General features: G+C 32.3%; 1 protein-coding gene across 3 annotated transcripts in view; it reads left to right on the top strand.

The window, feature by feature from the left end:
• GULP1 (GULP PTB domain containing engulfment adaptor 1) overlaps positions 1-22,205 on the top strand; it is a 267,960-nt gene extending 245,755 nt beyond the window's left edge. For all 3 annotated transcript variants that reach the window (XM_027126188.1, XM_027126198.1, XM_027126195.1), the window contains 3 exons: positions 10,039-10,177; positions 14,151-14,245; positions 20,227-22,205. In XM_027126188.1, coding sequence (XP_026981989.1) covers positions 10,039-10,177; positions 14,151-14,245; positions 20,227-20,298 — 306 coding nt within the window. In that variant the 3' untranslated portion in view covers positions 20,299-22,205. The remainder of the gene's footprint in view (positions 1-10,038; positions 10,178-14,150; positions 14,246-20,226) is intronic.
• Positions 22,206-22,683: the final 478 nt, after the last annotated feature.

Here is a 22,683-nt window from a genome sequence, read left to right as displayed (position 1 = left end):
TGTACGTGAGAACATAGATGCATTTCTCTAGTCTCCTCAGAGGCACCCAAAGGAAAGGTTGCTATTTCTTAGGTGCTAGCCTGCCAACCACTTATGTCTTATATACATCAATGTGAATTGGTCATTGATTTATTTTGAAGATGCAAACTAATTTTAAGTTCAAGCTTTTAAAGAAAATCTTCAAGAATCCTAAAAATTTCTTTCAAAATTTACAATTGTGTAAATTTTAGTTTTGTTTTTATTTTTCCTAGTCCTGCTAAGTCATCACTGGTATTTTGAAATAGTAGCTTGGTGACATATTTTACATATTAAGATGCATATCACTTTGATTTTTATTTTCTCACATTTGCCAGTTGCATACATTTGATATAGTTGTGATCTGTTATGGCAGCTTGTAACACATTTGTTAAACATCTTATATGACCATATGATATTCTAGGCCCTTGGGTTTTAGCAGTATATGAATTGCAGCTGCTATGAAACTTCCATAGTATGGGGAAAGACAGGGAGATGGGTAATAAACCCATAACTAAATGAATAAATAAATTTAGAAATTTGGATCTTATATAAGATGCAAATGAGTAAATATAAGTAAAATAAAAGAGAGAATCAAAGAGAATGGGAGCTTTTTTTTTAGAGATAGTGATCTGGGAAGTGCATTCTGAGAATGTAGCATTTAAACTGAGACCTGAATAAATAAAGTTAGTTAATACAAAGGGCTGAAAATAGTAACAAGAACTTTGCGCCTGGAGCATCGTGAAAAAGAGGCAAAAAAATTGAAGAGAGTCAGAGGCTAGATTTTATAGGGCCCTGTAGGCCATGTTTGTTTGTTTGTTTTCTTTAATTGCAGTGAGAAGTTACTCAAAGGTTTTTAACAGGAGATTTGGGGATCAGCTGGCTGCTGTATGCACCATGGGCTGTAAAGAGGCCACACTGAGGTCCCTAAAACTGTCTAGGAAGCTATCTCAGTAGTCTAGGTGAAGGAGAAGAGTAAATTGGCCTAGAATTCTATCAGTTGGGATGATGTATATAATAGCTTGATATATTTTGGAAGTAGAACTTGCAGGATTTACTGATGGATTGGCTGTGGCCTGTAGAATAAAAGAGGGTCAAGATTGCCCCTTAGGGTTTTATCCCGAGCATCTGGGTGGTGGTGCCATTTTCCAAAATAGATGTGACTTGGGGGAGGTGAAAGATAACCAATCAGTAGTTCATTTTTGCTCGTGTTACTTCTGCCTACTGGGTGGCCGATGAAGACATTTATTAAAAGTTTGAATATTCAAATCTGGAATTCAAAGAAGTCTGGCCTCATGATACAGTACTTGAGTTTAAAAGTTTACTCTTTTTCTAACATCATTTGGACTGTTGTTTATTGTTTTAGTTAATACACCCAGTATAAAATTTAGTGTGAGATTACAGAGTAGTTTAGTTCTAGCTAAGAAAAACAAAATACTTTTCTTTTTTTGCTCAGTATTAAAATTAAAAGACATTCCTAACTACAGAAATGTATATTGTTAGTATATATCCCAAACCCTTTTTACACTTAAAACCAATTCCTCATAATGAATGAAGGACTACTCCTATTTTTCATTTTTTCATGTGTAAACTGACATGCTATTTTTTTGTTTTTACCTCTTTATTGGAGTGTAATTGCTTTACAATGGTGTGTTAGTTTCTGCTTTATAACAAAGTGAATCAGTTATACATATACATATGTTCCCATCTCTCTTCCCTCTTGCATCTCCCTCCCTCCCACCCTCCCTGTCCCACCCCTCCAGGCGGTCACAAAGCACCGAGCCAATCTCCCTGTGCTATGCGGCTGCTTCCCACTAGCTATCTACCTTACATTTGGTAGTGTATATATGTCCATGCCTCGCTCTCGCTTTGTCACACCTTACCCTTCCCCCTCCCCATATCCTCAAGTCCATTCTCTAGTAGGTCTGTGTCTTTATTCCTGTCTTACCCCTAGGTTCTTCATGACATTTTTTTCTTAAATTCCATATGTATGTGTTAGCATATGGTATTTGTCTTTCTCTTTCTGACTTACTTCACTCTGTATGACAGACTCTAGGTCTACCTCATTACAAATAGCTTAATTTCGTTTCTTTTTATGGCTGAGTAATTGTATATATGTGCATTGTATATATGTGCCACATCTTCTTTATCCATTCATCCGATGATGGACACTTAGGTTGTTTCCATCTCTGGGCTATTGTAAATAGAGCTGCAATGAACATTTTGGTACATGATTTCTCAGGGTTTATGCCCAGTAGTGGGATTGCTGGGTCATATGTAGTTCTATTTGTAGTTTTTTAAGGAACCTCCATAGTGGCTGTACCAATTCACATTCCCACCAGCAGTGCAAGAGTGTTCCCTTTTCTCCACACCCTCTCCAACATTTATTGTTTCTAGATTTTTTGATGATGGCCATTCTGACTGGTGTGAGATGATATCTCATTGTAGTTTTGATTTGCATTTCTCTAATGATTAATGATGTTGAGCATTCTTTCATGTGTTTGTTGGCAGTCTGTATATCTTCTTTGGAGAAATGTCTATTAGGTCTTCTGCCCATTTTTGGATTGGGTTATTTGTTTTTTTGTTATTGAGCTGCATGAGCTGCTTATAAATTTTGGAGATTAATCCTTTGTCAGTTGCTTCATTTGCAAATATTTTCTCCCATTCTGACGGTTGTCTTTTGGTCTTGTTTATGGTTTCCTTTGCTGCGCAAAAGCTTTGAAGTTTTATTAGGTCCCATTTGTTTATTTTTGTTTTTATTTCCATTTCTCTAGGAGGTGGGTCAAAAAGGATCTTGCTGTGATTTATGTCATAGGGTGCTCTGCCTATGTTTTCCTCTAAGAGTTTTGACGTGCTGTTTTTAAACTTGTTTTTAAAAAATAATGCTTACAGGTCTCCTAAATATCACTTGAATGATTCAATCTTGGGTTCCTTTTCTGGCAAATGAAATATCCTTGATAGTTCCCATATTACATACGTCTGTATACTACTGAAATTGTGGAAATCTTTTCATTGGTTTTAGAAATTGGGTCTTCATTTTATTCAGTCATTTAGATATACTGAGTAAGTTCTGTTACTTGGCTGTGTTGTTTGCTTTTTGCTGTGTTCTAGCGGTTTGGCAATAGATTAGAGGTTAGGTTTTCCACCGTGTGGTACTAATTAACTAGGAACAATCTGATTTCCATTTATTACATTCACATGGCAGTGCTGCCTGTATTTATATCAGAAAAAAAGGGTTTATTCTGCCCTCCTAGCCTCATGAACGCCTCTGGAAGACTGTTCCATAATAAGATGTGGGCATAGCAAGCTAAATCAAATTGTTCTTCTTGATTCTAGTGTCTGGATGCTTGCATTTTACTTTTCTGGCTGTAGAAGGTTTTAACCAAATTTTAACCTTTGCCAGGAAGTGAAATGAATAAAATTGTAGTCCTAAGAAATACTGGACTTTCTATTGCTGAGTAAAATAAATGTCTCCCTTTCAATTAAACCAAGTGTTACTGTATAAAATTTTACCTTTACATAATCAACTGTGTGGCCACTGATTAGGCTTGATAGGACAAATTATAACCTAAAATGTGTATTTCATTGTGGGTAAATAAAACTGCCTATTTATCTTCCTCTGGGGTTTTCTCAACTGCTATTGAAGTCAAGATGGACAAGAGCAGATTGTGAGAACTCTCAATTATACAACAAGCCAAATGTGAATCTTTAAACAAAAGCATAAATTTTAAACATGAACATTGATTCAAGAACGTTTGTTGCCCACAAAAAACGATGACCGGTTCACAACTTTCACAACTGTTACTTGCACAAATGATGGTTCTAAAGAAGTAAACCCTGTCTAATGGGAAGAAAAATATACCTGTATTTCATTCCACTTCTGACCGTGAGTACCTAATCAAGTCATTTGATCTCTCCTTGTTCCAGTTTTCCTCTTTGGGATATGTGGATGATGATAACCATTTAACTTGCAAGATTCTTGTAAGAATGTATAAGATAATAGGTCTTACAACTAAGAGGCCAATGTAACCAAACTGTGTATCTAGAAGTCTGAAAAAATAACATACGTGGAGCTATAAATTCTAAATTCTAGAAGTTTTTATCTTTTTTAACACCTTTATTGGAGTATAATTGCTTTACAATGGTGTGTTATTTTCTGCTTTATAACAAAGTGAATCAGCTATACATATACATATATCCCCGTATCTCCTCCCTCTTGCGTCTCCCTCCCACCCTCTAGGTGGTCACAAAGCACTGAGCTGATCTCCCTGTGCTATGCGGCTGCTTCCCACTAGCTATCTATTTTACATTTGGTAGTATATATAAGTCCATGCCACTCTCTCACTTCATCCAAGCTTACCGTTCCCCCTCCCCGTGTCATGGACTAGAAGTTATTTTTGAAGCTTATTTAAAAAGTGATGCTGAAAATGTGCCATAATAGTGAACTTCAAAAGAATGAATCAGCATGACAATGCAGAAGGATTTGCTAGAACATTTTACATTACCTTTATATTTCCCCATCTTTAGTGTTTTTTTTAATAATCGAAGTATCTAATCTTTAGTGCAGTTTTTTTGTTATTGTTTAGATGTATTCAACATTAACTGATAGGATTCAAATGCTTTTATGACATTTCAACATTGTCATATTTAGGCAAAGCTCGGAATTGAAATATTCACATGGCCTAATGCGCCAAGCCTCTACTTACTGAAAGAAAGAGCTGTAAAACTACAACAACTATGAATCTCAAATATGGGCACTCATTATTAATATGTCTTAATAACCTAATAATTTCTGCATAATTAACATGTAACTGTTGAACACAGAATTCCTCATTCCCCTTAGTATAATAATTCAGAGGCTGTACACCTTCCTGAAGACCAAAGCACTTAGAATTATGGGCATAAAAGGATTAAACAGTAGCGCCATAAACTTCTGTAGGAAACTCCCCAAATTTTGGTCTCTAGCCATCTGTAAAAATACTGACAGAAGGCCCAACACAAAAATATCAAACCATTTTCATCTGAACTATGTATTTCATTTCTTAAAAGAATAAGTATCCTCAACCACTTAAAAATGCAAGATTAAAAAATGACTAGTTCCTGAACACTTAAATTTAGAGACACTGCTCAAAATATTTATCCAGTGCCAAAAATGCCACCGTATGCCATTTAGGGGCTGTAGTCACATATTCTTATTTAATAAGTATAATAGTTTGTTGCAGAATCAGATGCTATTGAAATATGCCTATGTACTTAGATTTCATTCTTACAAGGAATCAGATGTAACATCTAATTCCCTGACTTGAATTATTTCTAAGTTAGCAATGACAAACACAAATGTCAGCAGAGCCCAGGCTGTGGCCTAAACAAATGTGTGAAATGGGCATGTGGTGGAGTGAGGAGTTGGAGAGCAGACACCAACTTAGAAGGCACAGCTACTTGCTCAATACCAGTCAGTTATTTTTACGCAAGTTTGTGGGTCTACTTTCTTGATTTTCTAACTTCTAAACAAACTCTCTGGATTTTAATGTACAACCTCTTAATATTAACCTGTAGGCAACTGAATCAAGACTTATTTTAAAGACCTATGTGACCCAAACAAAAAATCTTAGTTGACCAAATCTAGATTACTGATGACCCAAAGGAAAATTGTAATAATTAGTGTTAGAGTTTTAAACTTTAGATACCCAAATTATTGACAGATAGCCCTGCTTTACCATTTTGAAAGTGAAAATACTTCTTAATTGGGGTATTGAAATATTCGATTATTTTCATATTATATACATTCTTCTTTTATATAAGTATACTTTCTCAGAGGAAGTAGAATACAAATATTAACACCATGATAAAACACTAGAGTACTTTTATTTATGTTAGGTTAGGTTGGCCTTCAGTTTGTTTTGTGGTACCTGGTAAAGATGTTTTGATGAATACAAGTCATAAAACAATATAGAGTACTTCCATTTATAAGCCAAATGATACCAAGGACAACTTTCACATGATATCTTTTTATTTTTTACTCAGTACAGACATCCTTATCAATTTATAGTTTAAGTTAAAAAAAAGTTGCTGTAGTATACATTAAACAATAAATATTCATTGACATTATATATCAAGTATTCTAATATGTTATACAGATTATTTTAGAAAAACAAAGTTTTGTCCACCAGGAGCTTACAGTTGTTACCTATAATTAAGTAAAAGGTGGCTACCAACTACAAAAGTTTACAGTGAATTATATAGACCATGAAATAGATCTTAAAATTATATACATACATGCGTACATGTATACATATCTATAGATAGATCACTATAGAGATCAGTAGGGAAAGCAATCATTATGTAACTGTATATGCATATTAATAGAGTGATAAATTACATAATTCAGACCATCAGAGACTTGCTTCCACACTGAATTCTTTCCTCAACTTAAATCTGTCACTTTACGCTTCCTTCTTTCCCCCTCTGGTTCCAGAAATGTGTGAAGAGGTGACTCCTAGTTTAAAGATTCTTTCAAAGTTGTTTCTCCTAACTATAATTTTAGTTACAACCTTTCACCATGAGGTTTATCAAAAGCCAGATTTGTGTTGGCTGCCTCCAGGTCCTATTAGTGTTGAAAAATCTCTGCAGTGTGACTTGTAGCTGAGAAGTCTGGCTCCAGGTCAAATCCTTTAGGCCCTACAAAGTTACAAAGTCTTTCCATGGCAAGCCTCATGGGAGAAAGCTTCCCTCCTCACCCCAGATTCAGTGCACTGCTTGGAGGAGTTGTAGTCAGGGACTCAGCCCCCTTCACCACTCAGGCTGGCCGCACTATTATGCATTAACTGCATTCCCAGCCCAGGTACCTCCATTCAGAGGCCTCCTTATTGGAGGCCCTTGACCAAGGCCTCTCTTAAGTGCTTCATCTTTTGGGGGCCTTGAAAATACTTTTCTCCACTAGGATTCAGTTTTCAGTATTTTCTACTGCTAGTTCTTTTCCCTTTTCTTCCCTCTGCACTCCCACCTCCCCCTCCCCAAAACAAAACCAAACAAAACCAGCAGAAACCTTGTGTTCAGGGCTCCCTCCGGAGAGAGATACTGTCCTGCTTCTGTAATGATACTCCTGACCTTTGCCCAGTGCCATTCACTGGGGAAAAATGGGACATTGATGGAACCAGAACCTTCTTTCTGGCCTCTTGCTTACACTATCATTGTAAGTGAATAAAGGCTCAATTATTACATACTTTCATTTTGGTTGCTGTTTTAACTGACCACTCTGACATCTGGCCACTCAGCTCTGTCCAGTTCAGTACTTGACAGTAGCTTTCCATGATGTAATGGAAATAGCTTCCAAAAGTCATCCAAAGACTGATGTGCAGACCCAGTACAGTGTACTAGTTGCTTATTATTATTTATCTCTCTGATTTACTTGAGATGCTTGACAACTCCCTCTGCCCATCCCCCCCAAAATTTTACCATTTGGAGCTTACTACCTATAGAAAGGGCATGATGATTGGAGTCAGATTGTTTTGAATTTTGACTTTGCTTCTTACATACACAGGAGTAGCTCATAAAGAGTTTATGGGCCTTGATTCCCCTATCTTTATTATAATATGGATGTAATATTACTAATACTATTACTTCAAATGAATTTTTTGAGGATTAAATCTAAAATGTATGTTGTAGCCCTTTTTGAAAATTCTACAAAGTCTTAACTTATACCAGACTTTACTCCTACTGACATTTTTTTTCTTGTTGCTATCCTTCCTTTTTCCCATCTCAGTACACAGAGGCTCTCTCAGAAATAAATCTGTAGGCATTTGTCATTTTTCTCTCCACTTTCTTCCTCTCAAGTCATATTGAATGTAATATTTTATTAAAATATCTAAAAATGTAATATTTCAGTGAAAAATCATCAAATTAAACAATCCAGCATCTGAAGACTCTTGCACTAGGAAAAAATCTACTCAAACGATTTGTTTTAATTTTAGTAAAGTTATTTTGAAAGTACTTATCATTTTCACAAAATATCCTAATACATTTTCATATATACTTTTTTCTTTCTCCTCCACGTCTTCTTTCTTCTCCTTAGTATATTTTTCTGTCATTCCTTTACAGCTGCTGCACAAAATGTCTGATCATGAGCAACACGGGTTTCAGAGATGCTCACCTTCTTTCTGGCGTAGAACTGATGATTCATCTCCCTGTCTAAATATTTCTTCCATTACTGTCACTCCTGTCAACTCACCTGATTCCAGACTATCATTGGGACTGTTAATACCACCACCTTCTAAATGTGGCCTTCCCAAGCCAATCAGTGAGAGCAGCATCCCAAGACCTCATGTAATTCACTAAATAGAAAATGCTTTTTATTATCCCACGTATTTTTTTAATTCTGCCAAAATATGCCATTTATATAGTAATGAAAAAAATCAGGTATGTCTTGAATCAATGTGATGTGATCTGGGGCCCTTGTGTGCCATTTTTGCATCCTTTGGTCATCTGATCTCAGAGAGTTTCTAGTAGAGAGTGGTGGTCCAAATCCACAAAAAGATGAAATAGGGCAGGTACTTTCAAAGATCCACCAGATATAGCAACTGGGAAATTAGGCCATTGTTGAGACTGGCAAAAGCTGTTTCAGTAGAGTTCAGCAAAAAGAGCAAAGTCTGGAATGATCTGAGTTGAGGATTGGATGAAGTAAAAGGGCAAGAGATGTAATACCTCCTTCAAGGACCTCAGCTTTGAAGGGAAGGGAAAGAGAGATGAGAGACGAGAGGAGTAAAGAGGCACTGGGTAAAGACCTTTTTGGTTGGTTTGTTTTAACAACAGTCAAGATCTGAGTATCTTTATATCTTGACAAAGAAGAGAGAGATGGAAGCCAGTGGAATTTGAGAGAGAGGCTGATTAGGAGAACAACATTCCTGAGTAGGAGGAAAGAGCTGAGGGATAAAGTTGCCTCCAAGTCTTTGGATAGTATTTGTAACTGATAGACTATCCATTAAAGTTAAAGTAAGTTGCTAAAGAAAGGGAGATGACAGCAATTTTCCTGCATGAAAAAATGTACTAACAGGTTTATTAACTGAATAGCAAATCTATCACTCTTTACACACAATCTATCACTCTTTACACACAATCAGCCATTTTATCTTCACTACCTGTATCATCTGTGAATCAGTAAACAAATGTATTTTGAGAACACAAATTATAATATGAACCACTCTAAGCAATTCTAAACAATATTCATGTTCTTATAAGAAAAATAAATTTTTCTCACTATTTCTCTCCAAAATGGGAATTCTTTCTTTTATATCAATAGATAATATATATATATAAAATAATTTTTTTCCCTATATGACAATCAAAGTGATGATTGTCTCATTCTTTCATTACATCCTAGCCCAGACTGGCCCAGATAACTTAATCATTTTGTGATTATAATTTATTTCACAAGGTAGCTATTTATTGTAGAAAACGATGAAGTCTTATTCTAAGAAGAAAAGTCACTGCAATGAATATAATAGTTGGCTCCATTACAGTTATAAGTACAAATTAAAATAGACTCCTTAAAATGTTTTTAAAATCATTATCAATCGCTTTTGAATGGTTATATTTAAGATTCATCACTTATGTTCGGTTATTTCTGTCTAAATCTTGTAATCTTGTGCAAAATACATTACTGAAATCAAGGTTTTATATAAATAGTTTCTAACACATTTTCAATTCTCTGATATAAGTGGCAATTATTTCTAGATATACAAAAAATCCAACATATCTTTTATATCTGTCTAGAATAGTATTATCACCATTTTTGCCATCATCTTTGAGAATATTTTTGCAGAAATTTTCTTGCCAATGAGCATTTAGCATAAGTGGTTGAGTCATATGAACTTGCCATTCTGTAGATCAAAAATAGTTACATATTGGCTATTTCATATGACTCAACAGCATTTTTTGTTGTGCTTATATATGTTTTACATGTGTATGAAATATTTAGCATTATAATGTTTCTACATGGAATACTAATTCATGTTATCTTCATTGCAGGCAGGCAATGTGACACCTAAGTCTCCCTCCACTGACATCTTTGATATGATTCCATTTTCTCCAATTTCACACCAGTCTTCAATACCTACTCGCAATGGCACGCAGCCACCTCCAGTCCCTAGTAGATCTACCGAGATTAGTAAGCTTTCTAAACAAATCAATATTTTTGCTATATTTGTGTACATTTTAAATGTTTAATTAGCACTTTATGGGAAATTATATATCTTAACAAGCTCACTAAAAATTTTAATCACTGAAGAATTATGTTTATATATATGTGCCAAATTCAGTTATTTATATTTTACTTAATAATTGAGAGTATACTACTAAAGACATCACTATTTGCATTTGAAACTATTTTATGAAAAATGATATTTTGGTATAGGCTTAGTTACATCGTAATACAAAACAGTTATGTTTATTGTGTTGGGATTATATTTTTAATGGTTTGTTTAATGATTAAGGACAGTCCTGTGGTAATTATTTTAATCATTTAGGACTCAGTTTAATTTTTTTTATCATAGAGTATATGGATAGTCTTAGTTAAAGAAATATATAAATCTATGAATTCCATGATTTATTTATTTATTAACCCTATGTAAGTGTTCTTTCTTTGATATCTACAAAGCTATAAATGCATTGCTTTTCTGATTTACTTTCTGTATATCTGGAAGGAACATAAAAGTCTCTCTGACGAAGTAGAAAGCATCTAACAGATGTTCATCGTCAATGTCTTGACTATATTTTGCTCTGTGCCCTGTCACAGAAAGTGAAAGAATAGTTTCCAATGGCCATGATCAGTCATCAGGTCCAAAGGGGCACTGAAGAAAAGAGAGTTTTACATATTTTGCTTTATTGCATCCTCTCTGGTTCACATTTGAGACGTTTTCAATGTAACTCTGAAGTTTTAGCTTAAGGCTGTAAAGCATTTCAGAGCCTATAGTTTATTTGTTTCCCCTGCAGAACTCAACAAAGTGCATTGCACATTTTAGGTATTCAGTAAATTTCAGAGGACTAATTTATAAATATAAAGTAATAACATTAGAACTTTAAAAATCAGTGAACAAAAATATTTCAATACTTTTGTTGAAATATAGTACATTTAAATTCTTCTGAATATATTTTGTGTCAATGCAAAATATTTTTTTCAAGGAAATAATCCATAATATACATGTGTTTTTAGAAAGTGTTGCCAATATCTTGATATCATAATGGGGTATTTTTTGTCCTTAAGAATGTTCCAGATCTCTTCCTTTACCACTGTTTTTTACTTCCTTGGACTACATCAGTGTTTTGCTCATTCATGTATTTAATTCAATGGGCATTTGTTTAGTACGCACACTAGACTTGGGTTACATGCTAGAATTTGAAATATAAATTAGAAGTGTATCCACAATGTCAGGTTTTAATCCAAGTAGAATATAAATTGAGAAGAGTGAATAGATTTTAAGATACTTAGAAGGAATAATCCATCAGGATGGTAACTGAAAGTTCAAACTCCATTATGATTCAGGATTTTGGACCAAATGTTGTTAATGGGAAAACTAGAGGTAGAGAGGGGGAAACTGATGAGTCTCTTTTAAATGTTAGTGAGTTTGAAATGCCTTTGGAAAATCTAGGTAGAGATGGTCAAATGGTTTTTAGGGATTTATTAATGAGAAACTGAAGTAACATCTTGCTATATTTTTTAATGTCTATCTATCCCAAATGCCAGAGTTTAGTAAATACAGCAGTATATCATTAGAAAGATTAGATAGATACATAGATAGATAGAAAGAAATGGAGTTCTGATTACCACTGTATTATATCTATCTATCATTTATCTATCAATCATCTTCTTGTCTATCTATACTAACAATTTAAGGACAGATTGTTCAACTCAGATTTAATTGTAAGATTGTCTAAAACTGTAATCCAGCGGGCTTTTAGTAATAGGACTTTTTCTTTTAATGAAATCTTAAATGTATTCATTCATTTATTTTCTTTATATTTTAAATACATAAAAGCAGAAACCTACAAGATTGTTCCTTAGTTTCTCTCCTTACTGCCTGAGAACCCTAGTAGTTTTCCAGAGCATATTTTTGATCTTTGAATATGTATCAGACTTTAATTAATTTGTTTAATATCATGTTTCCTAATTGATTATAAATTACATGAGGGAAGGCACTTGACTCTAAAGTCCTTTCCTCAACTGTTTTAATCCACTGCCTAGCAAAATGTATGGCACATAATATGTGGTCAATAAATATTTAGTGGATAAACAAAAGAATGAGTGAAGTATCCCCTATTTTTTTATTATTTTGCTCTTGTATTAGATTAAATAATTTTCATGTCATTAATTACATAGCAAATCTTTTTAAATTGAAAATTGGACTTATATGACTTTTTGTTATGAATTTTAGATCCATCTGAGCTGACCAAAATATGCCAAAGAGGTCTATTATATTTATTAATTTGCCTGGTATTGATATGTCTACTTAATATGTAAAGTAGTACTTTTTGACTTGTGGGGGAGTTGTGGACCCTTGAGAATATGATAAAAGTTAAACCTCTTCACAGAAAAACACAACATGCCCACTCATACAAAATTTTGCATTGCATTTCAGGAATGTTAAGGATCCTTTAAGCCCATCTGAAATCTCTGGTGATTTTGAGTCGCAACTTTAGAAAACCTGTGTAATGAGAATCTCTGTTCCTCCTGACAACTCTATTTCCTCTTTATTAATTCATTTCTTTTGACAAGCATGTACCACATGTAAAGCATTGCTTGATGTGTTCGTGGTACGGTGGTAACCAGGATACACCTCCAAAGAACAGTTCCTCTTTTCTCTAAGTTCTGGTTTATTGCCTACAATAAACATCGGACTGAGGAAAATATATAGTAACAACAATAATAATACCCATCAGTTATATGTATGGTGACAGTAAATTCCCATTTATTTAGGGGTACCCTGTCTTATACCCTTCATCCTGGTGAAACTTGGTAGCACTCCTTTCACTCTTAAAAGTGTCTTTATTTGGAAGATAAATTATATGTCCTTCTTATTTATACAATACTTACCAGAACCAGGAGCTTCTAAACATTTTACATTTATTAACTTAATACATGAATCTGAAAAAAAAATTGTAACTAGAGAAGCAAGAATCTTTCATAACGGGAGTCACAATGATTTAGAAGATATAATAGAACTCAAGTAGCATAAATATTATTTCTTACAAAGCATTTAATTTAGAGAATATAGTTTCCTGAAAAATGAAAGTCTTGATACATTATAAATTCCCTTGCCCATATATAATTTAATTTTTTGTCAGTTAAGGCTGCATTTAAATTGATTCAGAGGAAAGAAATTTCTTAAATTAAAAAGGAATTTTAAATCATAAATTAAGTCATAGTCCTATCAATTACAAACATCAATTTTAACTTTGATACTTCTTTAATGATTAAAAAAACAATGCAGACTTTAAAATATATGCACAGAGAGCTTTTTGATACTCAATTACTGCTATTTTTTTTAAAAGAAATTTGTTTGGGGGAAAAGAGGCATTTTTAAAGAACCTGTCTCATTGTGGTTATCTAGGAAGGTGATATGATTTTATACTACATGAGATGATGTGCCTTAAATTTTTTCTGGCTAAAAGGTGAGATTAAAGTACATGAACTGTGAGTTAAACTACTTCCTAATCTACTAGGTCCTACCTATTGCTTCGCTATTGTGTTGCAGAGTCATCAATAAATGGAATAGAGAAGTTTCAGTGAGTAATACGTTAATTTTAGTACATTTAAATTGTTTTAGTAAAGTGTAGGTATTGTAATATATTAATTATCAAATATTTGGTGAATTTGATATTAAGTCTTACTTAAAGACACAGAAACCTCTCTGAATAATAATTCTTTGTAACCAAATAGTTTTTAAATCGTCATAAAAGCGGATCTTTGCTTGCTTGTTGGTGTTTAACTAGTCTAAGCTCAGGAAAGCCCAGCATAAAGTATGTGTGGATAGGGGCTCATTTGGTCATGCAGGTGCTTCTTTATATAATCCTGCCTTTGAAACCTAACTCACCCCAACTCACTCCTTGTCATTTCATATACTAAATTATTTTCTTCCTTTTAGAACGGGACCTATTTGGAGCAGAACCTTTTGACCCATTTAACTGTGGAGCAGGGGATTTCCCTCCAGATATTCAATCAAAATTAGATGAGATGCAGGTGACTATTTTAACAGATTGGCCCATAAATGTTTTTGTTTTCTTTTTTCTATGGGACTAAGAGAATGTTATTACTAAAACTATCCTTTCCTTGAACTGTTATCAACTTACTTAAAATAATTACTTTAAAATAACAATAACATACATTTAGTCCTAAAAATACTCAGACAGATGCTAAGGATAAGGTTTCATTGTGTTTTGTTCTTAATGGTGCGATTTACAGTGGCAAAAACATGGTTTTTTTTTATACAAAATAACATAAATTCTTCATGAGTTAATTATTCAAAATCCAAAAATTGAAAGGTCATTGCACTAGACTTATAAGATTTGATCTCAGTCTTAACAATTAACAATTATGAATTTCAGAATTGTGAACGGGTGAAGGAAAATCATTGTAAGAATGAAATCAGTTTCTTAAAAAGAAACATTGTAAAGGGGGTCAACTGTATGGTGATGGTCAGAAAATAAACTTTTGGGGGCTTCCCTTCCCTGGTGGCACAGTGGTTGAGAGTCCGCCTGCTGATGCAGGGGACACAGGTTCGTGCCCTGGTCCGGGAAGATCCCACATGCCGCAGAGTGGCTGGACCCGTGATCCATGGCCGCTGAGCCTGCGCATCCGGAGCCTGTGCTCCACAACGGGAGAGGCCAAAAAAAAAAAGAAACTAAACTTTTGATGGTGAACACACTGTCCTGTGTACAGAAGTCGAAATATGATGTTGCACACATGAAACTTATATAATGTTATAAACCAATGTTACCTCAATTAATAAATAAAGCTGAGAGCTAAAACGAAGAATTCCAAAGGAAGAGGGGTATAAAATAATAGGAAGCATTGTAACTATAGTTCATAACTTCTGGGCTCTTACTGAAACAGCAGACACCAAATGACAGCTTCCTTAGGAATGTAGTCCAATTGGGTTTTCATTTCTTTCTCTCCCTTTTATTTTTCAATTCTGAATTGTGCTGGAAGTTTGAAGATATTGGTTTAGAAGCTTTGTACAGTGGGCGATGATTAGTAATTAGTCTTATAAGCACTATAATAAAGTTTTCTCTTTATATTTCCCTTTACATTTTGATGAAGTTATTATATCCTATTTTTCATCAAAAAGACAATATATACACAGAAGAATTCAGGCAGAGACCAATTATATGAAACTGATTGAGAAGATGTGGTGAAGAGATGGAGTGGTTTTTATTTATTAGGCCTGGGTTAATACATTCACTCTCTATGCTTCATTTCCTGGGAAAAAAAAAGTTGAGGGGTGGATTATGATCTTTTAACACTGATAAAACACTGCTTCCTAGAAAGATAATAAATATCCTTTCACTGATTTTGGACTGAAGGTGTGAAGCAGTCTTCTTTTCTAGGTATTATGTGAATATCCTTATTATTATAGATATAATAATGCCTCTGCATTTTAAAAGTTGGATTGTTTAACATACCTTGAGGTTTTTAAAGAATATGTCAAAACAAAAATTTCTCAAGTTGGGTGATTTATAATTCCCTTTTGCATGAAAAATTATTTTAAATCCTTAATATTGACTTAAACTATAAACTATTTCTATAACATTTCTTAAATATTTACAAAAAAAGTTATATACATTTTATCCTTATAGTTCTTATACAACTATTAATTCAAAACTTATAAATTAAATAAAAGCGAAATTACAACACCTAATAAAATTCAGATTAAGAACTTTAATATAACAGCATGGATTATTTTATTTGGCTGAAACTAAAACCACCAACATCATACTTCTGTTGATATCAGCATGTATCTTGTTTGATGACACAATTTCCCCACATCTTTTTGATAGTTAAAATACTACGAGACTTTCATTCAAATAGTGCATGATTATTTAGTGAGAATGCTTTATTTATTTCATATGAAATAAATTTATTTTCCTTTTCATTAGTTTTACCAATTATGGTTGTACTACCTTGGGACTAATGCTTTTGTAAGAACAAAAACAAACATGGGCACTGATGTGGTAGTATTTGTTCTCAAAGGTTATACAAAACACAAAGAGTTTCTATTAATATTTTTTAGATTTTCACACAACAAATGTTTTCTATAGATGTTTGAAGATAAGCCTGTATCTCCAGATTTTTGTAGAAACCCAGTTTGAGAAACACTATATTGAAATGATTTAATGGTATGGTAGTCAAATAATGTTACACTGTGGTATTTTTGCTTTTGTTTTCTTTTTGTCATTTCTAATATACTCTTAATGTCTTTTTTATTCTTTTCTGCTTTCATGGTGGGTAGCGCCAGAGATGGTTGGTATACTATTTTCATAATAATTTTAAACAACTTATAACTTCTTAAAGCTAAACCTTAATATTTGCATGCTTTATTTAATAAATATTCAAAAAGCAGTTTCACATGTATATGTCTGATTATTAGTTTTGTTTAAAGAGGTTTTATAACCCATACTTGAAGTTATTTTTTCAATGACTCAATCACTATTGCATTGTCCACCTCATTGCTTGTCTGTTTCTTTTAGTACACGATGTGTTTGCAAGGTCACTTTAATTAAAGTAAAGTAATATTTTAACTAAAATTTATAACGACTTTTGTTATTAATCTTGTTAGCCTAATTAATTGAATGCACACATTTAGCTACTATTTTTATCTTTGCATATAATGTAAAAACTTAATACAGTATAATGGGTTGTATAAACTATATTGAGTTAATAAGCCTAGTGAGATTTTGGATTTTCCTCTTTTATTTCGGAGGAAATCATAGAAATATTTCATGAATGTAAGAATTTAAACAGAAATGTTAAGCCACGGTTTTTATAAATTGTTAGAAAATTAGATATTTATTTGAAATCAATTATATCCTTATATGATCTGACATAATTTAAACTTCTTAGTACATGTCACTGACAGGCAACTCAGTTTAATAGTATTGATAGCCCAGAAGTGTACCTTGTATGTTATAATAATTTAATACATTAAAAAGGAGAGTGACAAGTCAATGAAAGAATTTTGCATTAAGTGATATTAAGTCAACTGGTTAATAATTTAGGAGAAGATCAATGTATAGCTGAAACCTACAACAAATACTTAGATAAATTTTAGAAGCCTTGAGCAGTTTAAAATTTTTGAAATACAATTATATATATATATCAGACTTTTGAATTGGAAAGAAATTTTTATAAGGAAAAGGAAAATATGTACATATAGTCACCTATAGAAGGTCTTCTATAGTTCTTTTAAATTTTCTCTTTAAAAAATATAACTATATCATGTACACACGATTAAAGTAAGTAGACAAATGATTAGGAAACTAAATAATCAACAGATAAATAAAAAAGTGTAGCTCACAAAATAAGACCACAGATGGCTATATACTTATAGACATGTTAAGTCTAATCAAAGAAAACATACAAATTAAGAACTATAAAAGCTATTTTAATCCAGCAAATTAAACATTATATTTTTTTACTAATATAGAGTGCAAATGAAATTGTGATGAAACAAGCACTCTAAATCATTGCTGGGCCAGTGTCAGTTCACAGCATCCCTTTGGGGAGTAATTTGTTACTAATACTTGTATTTCTGTTTGATGTCAAAAACTTTAATATAATCTATTCTGAGGAGAAAATAACTATGAATGTGGAAAATCTCTATACATAAAAACATACAGTCAACCTTATTTATAACTATAAAATACAGGAAATAAATTATATTAAAATTAATAGAACATTATAAAATCATCAAATTAGTTTTACAGGGACTCAAAATAATCAAGTTTGTTCTGCTAAGATTAAAAAAGAGTATAGAAATTTATATATAATATATCTAATACATTAAATAAGTTATATATAATATATAGTTATTTATATTAGTATTAATTTTTTTTAATTTATAGGTAGAAAAGAGGGAGACTCAAAGGACATACTTCAACATGTTAATTGTTGCATATGAGTTTTTTTCTTCCTTGATATGCTTTTCTCCATGTTGCAAAGTAAGAAAATGCAATTGGGGAAAGTATTTTATATCAAAATATATTTTTAATAATATATCAATAATAAGATCATTATTTTGTGTGATATGAGTTTATGATAGTTTCCATCACTACGTAAGCTGAATAAGCCTTATTTTCATTCAGATGTTTAAAATTCAAGAGGATATGGAAACCTTAGAAGGATTTAGAATGCATTAAGTCATGACTTACTAAATGAGGCCTAGAAGGAAGGGTCAGAAAATGTGTGGGAAATTTTAAGGGGAAAGAAAACCAAGGAGCCATATAACAATGTGTCTGTCAAAAGGGATAATTAAGTTAATCTAAGACGACTCCTAAAAAATCCTTATAAAAACATGGAGATATTCTTGTAAGTGATATACAAACATTTTTTGTTGAAACAATGACCCCTATTTTACTTTAATTACTATTCTGCCTTTCATATACTGATAACACATTGATAAATAGTATTTTCAGGGTAACTGAAGTGATAGTGGTTTAATTTCAGAATGAACTGATTAAAAAACAATGGTAAATCTTTCCAAAGGTAATATATATCCACATTACTTACCTATCTATCTGTCTATCTATCTATCTATCTATCTGATATTCCAGAAGATGACATAGTACATAGATCCTCAGATATCCAAATAAAATATTTTAAAAAGCAGTTTATTTACAATATTTTCAGTTTAAAGTATTGACTTTTCTGAGTATTTGGCGGCTGTTTAAAAAAATATGCATACATGTGGCAAAATATTTCTCTTGTGACCAGAATAGGCTTTTAAAACAATGGTAAGTACTCTGATTTTACTTAACTAAATATAATTTGTATTCCAAGTACCGAGAAGTACTTTTGAAAAATCCTTAAAGTGATGGCATTGCTTTGTGGTCTTTGTGCTTAGGCATAATGAAGAGTGTTCTTTAAACATTAACAGCGAAAAAGGTGTGGCTTGTATTTTGTAATGATTTTCTTCCTCTATATCATAATGTTTACATTGGATTTATAGTAAGTACATTAAATACTGGTTCTAAATGAAAGTAACTTGAGGAAATGCAAATAGATATGCAATTGGCTAACACACGAGTAGATACCATCTAATCAAACAAAACACAAAGCAGAACAGAGGACAAAAGCCTTCTCTTAGAGAGAGATTTTCTTTTCCTCAGGAATAGACTTTTGTCTACATTTCATTTTATGAGCAAGGATGGGGATGGGGAAGGTGGTAAGACCAGAGATGGCCCATAGTTCAACTACCTTGTACAGAAGAGAGCTGGAGAGTAGAAAAGGACAAACATCTTTACCACTAACTTTTAACTCAAAAATCTTCAAAAAAATTTTTTTCATGGCAATTGGGTACTTGGTCTCAATAAATCAAAAGAAATTTAACTTCTAGAAGCATCTAAAACATGCTAGAGGTGAGTGGAATTCAAAGCAATAATTTGCAGCTACAAGGCTAGTAGAGGAAGCTTTCTCCATGGCGAAGTGGTCTGCAGTCCTGTGTTACACATAGGATACAGCATTGCATTTAGGGAATACAATGCAATTTATTTTACCAGGCTCTGGATAGTGGTAACCAAGAAGAAAAGGTGAAAACTATCAGGCTGTCATCACCTTGAGGTCTAGCTATCTTACTTATATGAATATTGACCTTTAAAGCCAAGGGATTTAAGCTACAGTAGAATGACATAAAGTAGACTTCACTGAAAAGAAACATTTAAGTCTTAAAATTACTTAATTCCACATATTTCTGTTTTCTTCTATCTCTTATGCGTGCTAACCTCATGTATATTTAAAGCATTTAAAATGCTAACGGGTATAAAAGCATTTGATAAAAATTTGACAAGCCAACATCATTTGACATATAATTATTTCTTAGTTGATCAAAACATGAAGATTTCAACTTCTGCTCATACTCTCTTTCATTTACGGGTTGTTGTTTTTTTTTTTTTTTTTTTTTTTGCTATGAGCATTTCCTATTTTAATGATTTTACTTTATTTTGCAGGAGGGGTTCAAAATGGGACTAACTCTTGAAGGCACAGTATTTTGTCTCGACCCGTTAGACAGCAGGTGCTGATGTCAAGAGCAAGAGGTCTTGAATCTGTTAAATTTGTTTTGTATACATATCTATTATTCATTATTACTTATGACAGGTATTATACATGTACCAATATATTTTTGAATCTCATAACTTTCTGAAAATTATTTCAGTAAAATTTCCTCATACTTTCACTGTTGAACTGTAGCATTTTGTTTTAAAAACAACTCACTGTAAAGTAAATCATACTTTTATGTTCCTTTCTGTTTGTAGAAGAATTTATAATTGAAAGACAAATTATCCAAATATCTGCCTGTGTCTGAGCTCTAAACAATTAGCTTCTTCAAATTTAAGTTCATTCTCTAGGTTGCTAGTTTATTACTGATTTCCCAAAAGCCATACCTTAAAGATACCTTTCAGAGTCCTGAAGAGATACACCAATGCCAAACTAAATATGTTCTATATTCAAACCAATAGACATGTTACCATTCATTAGACAGATGTCATTTTATGTATGAAATGTTGTTCATATTATTCGGAAAATGTAAACTTTGAATATAATACCACCAGATCATTTTAGCAGGTAAAATAACAAAAATATAAATTCCAATAATAATTAAACTAAATGTATTTAGAGTACTTATTAGTATAAGCAAGGTAATAATGTTAGTTATTGTTATCAGCTACACTCTAAATATTTATTTCATAAATAAAGATTGTGGAACAAATGAAAATTTGCTATTTACAAAACACTTAAAATAAAATTTAATTTCTAATGAGATAAGTTACATTACTAAACATCATCTGATCTGAAGTTTCTGAAAAAAACATTTGGAATATATTCTGTCTATAGTTGCAGTATCTATTACCCATATATACTTTACCAAATATATTTTTTCTGAACTGAATAAGACTATCTTTCCTATATTTTCTCCTTTGATAAAGATATTTTCTCACCAAAGTTTATTTTGTGATGACCCATTAGTTTTGATACTGTTAAAAATCTATGGTACCTGTCCTTTATGAATTATCAACATTATTTAGCAAATTTAATTTGTATCTGTTTTGTTAAACTCAGAATCTCATTTTTCACAAAAATGAAATTGCTGCTCAGTTTAGTCTTTAACATGAACAATAACATTTTCTTGCAGCTGATTCTTGATGTGCTGATGAACTCTGACTTTTAAAAATGTTTGTTTCTTACACCTTTGCCCATTATGTAACAGACTGTAATTTGTACTGGGTGCAGCAAAATTTATGGTCAAATTTATAATTTGGTTCATCACATTATAAGAAAAAAAATTAAATTAATGAAAATATGAGCTTAGATTGAGGGTAGATCTCAAAAATGTTTCTTTTCCTTTAGTCATGGGAATTTTCTTCACGTGCTAAAGGTACATTTTCACTAGGAACAGAAATCAAATAGGCTTATGCAATATTATATTTGTATGTATCCCCATAATGTTCTGTGGTGTATATAAGCCTTCTTGTTTGCTTTCTGTTATCTGCTAAGTTGTACCTTAATTAGAGGGTAGTATATGTTTCATAAAGAAGAGTCTTTATAATTTTGTTTGTCATATAGTATTTCGGAATTTGTATAATGAGGATGTTTAGAAGCCATATCAATGGCTTTTTTTAACAGATAGAATTTGTATTTTTATTGTACTTTATAAAGCTTTGTGTAATAGGTATATATTTAGTGGCAATTTATTATCAATGGTAACACAATAGAGTACTTTGCACATTTAAAATACGTTATTGTACCAATTTTCAATGGTAATCAGTTCTGCTACTGGCATGATTAAATACTATATAATTGGTCATTAATTATGAACATTTATTTCACCAGTGCATTTTTATGAAGATACAGTTGCAAATTGTATTTCTATGTAAACTCAATGATATGTTTGATTTTGCTGAGAATAAATGATTTTAAATAAATTAAATTGTATAATTTATATTTGTATATATAACTCATTAAATAACCTCTAATTAATTTAGACACATTCTGAAGCTAATTTCATGCCAGATTTTCCTGGTCATAGATTGGTGCCAAAAGAAAGACAGAAAGAGAAAGAAGAAAGCAGAAAAAGACTTTAACTTCATTTCTTACAGCCCACACACTTTTTAGCTTTATGATCAAACATAATTCAGTTGTGAAAACAATGGATTTCATCCTGCTGGTGAGAGAGGTCATAGTTTGGTTCCTTTCACCAGAAGCATCTGGTGTAATAACTGTATTACGTAAATATTTCTTTTCAGAATGGAGAGCCTTTTTAAGCTAGTAATACAAAGGGTATCTTGGCTGGTAGTCCTAAAAAGGTGGACTTGATAATAGAATTTGAGTGGTGGCTAATTAGAATATCATGAAGTTTTGAGTCTATTCAAAACACAATGTTAAGTATTTTAATGGTACACAGGACT

The sequence above is a fragment of the Aethalodelphis obliquidens genome, unplaced genomic scaffold (genome assembly GCF_003676395.1).
Source record: "Aethalodelphis obliquidens isolate GAN/ISIS:26980383/991018 unplaced genomic scaffold, ASM367639v1 scaffold2, whole genome shotgun sequence".
NCBI lineage: Eukaryota > Metazoa > Chordata > Mammalia > Artiodactyla > Delphinidae > Aethalodelphis > Aethalodelphis obliquidens.
This window is presented reverse-complemented; position numbering and strand designations above follow the sequence as displayed.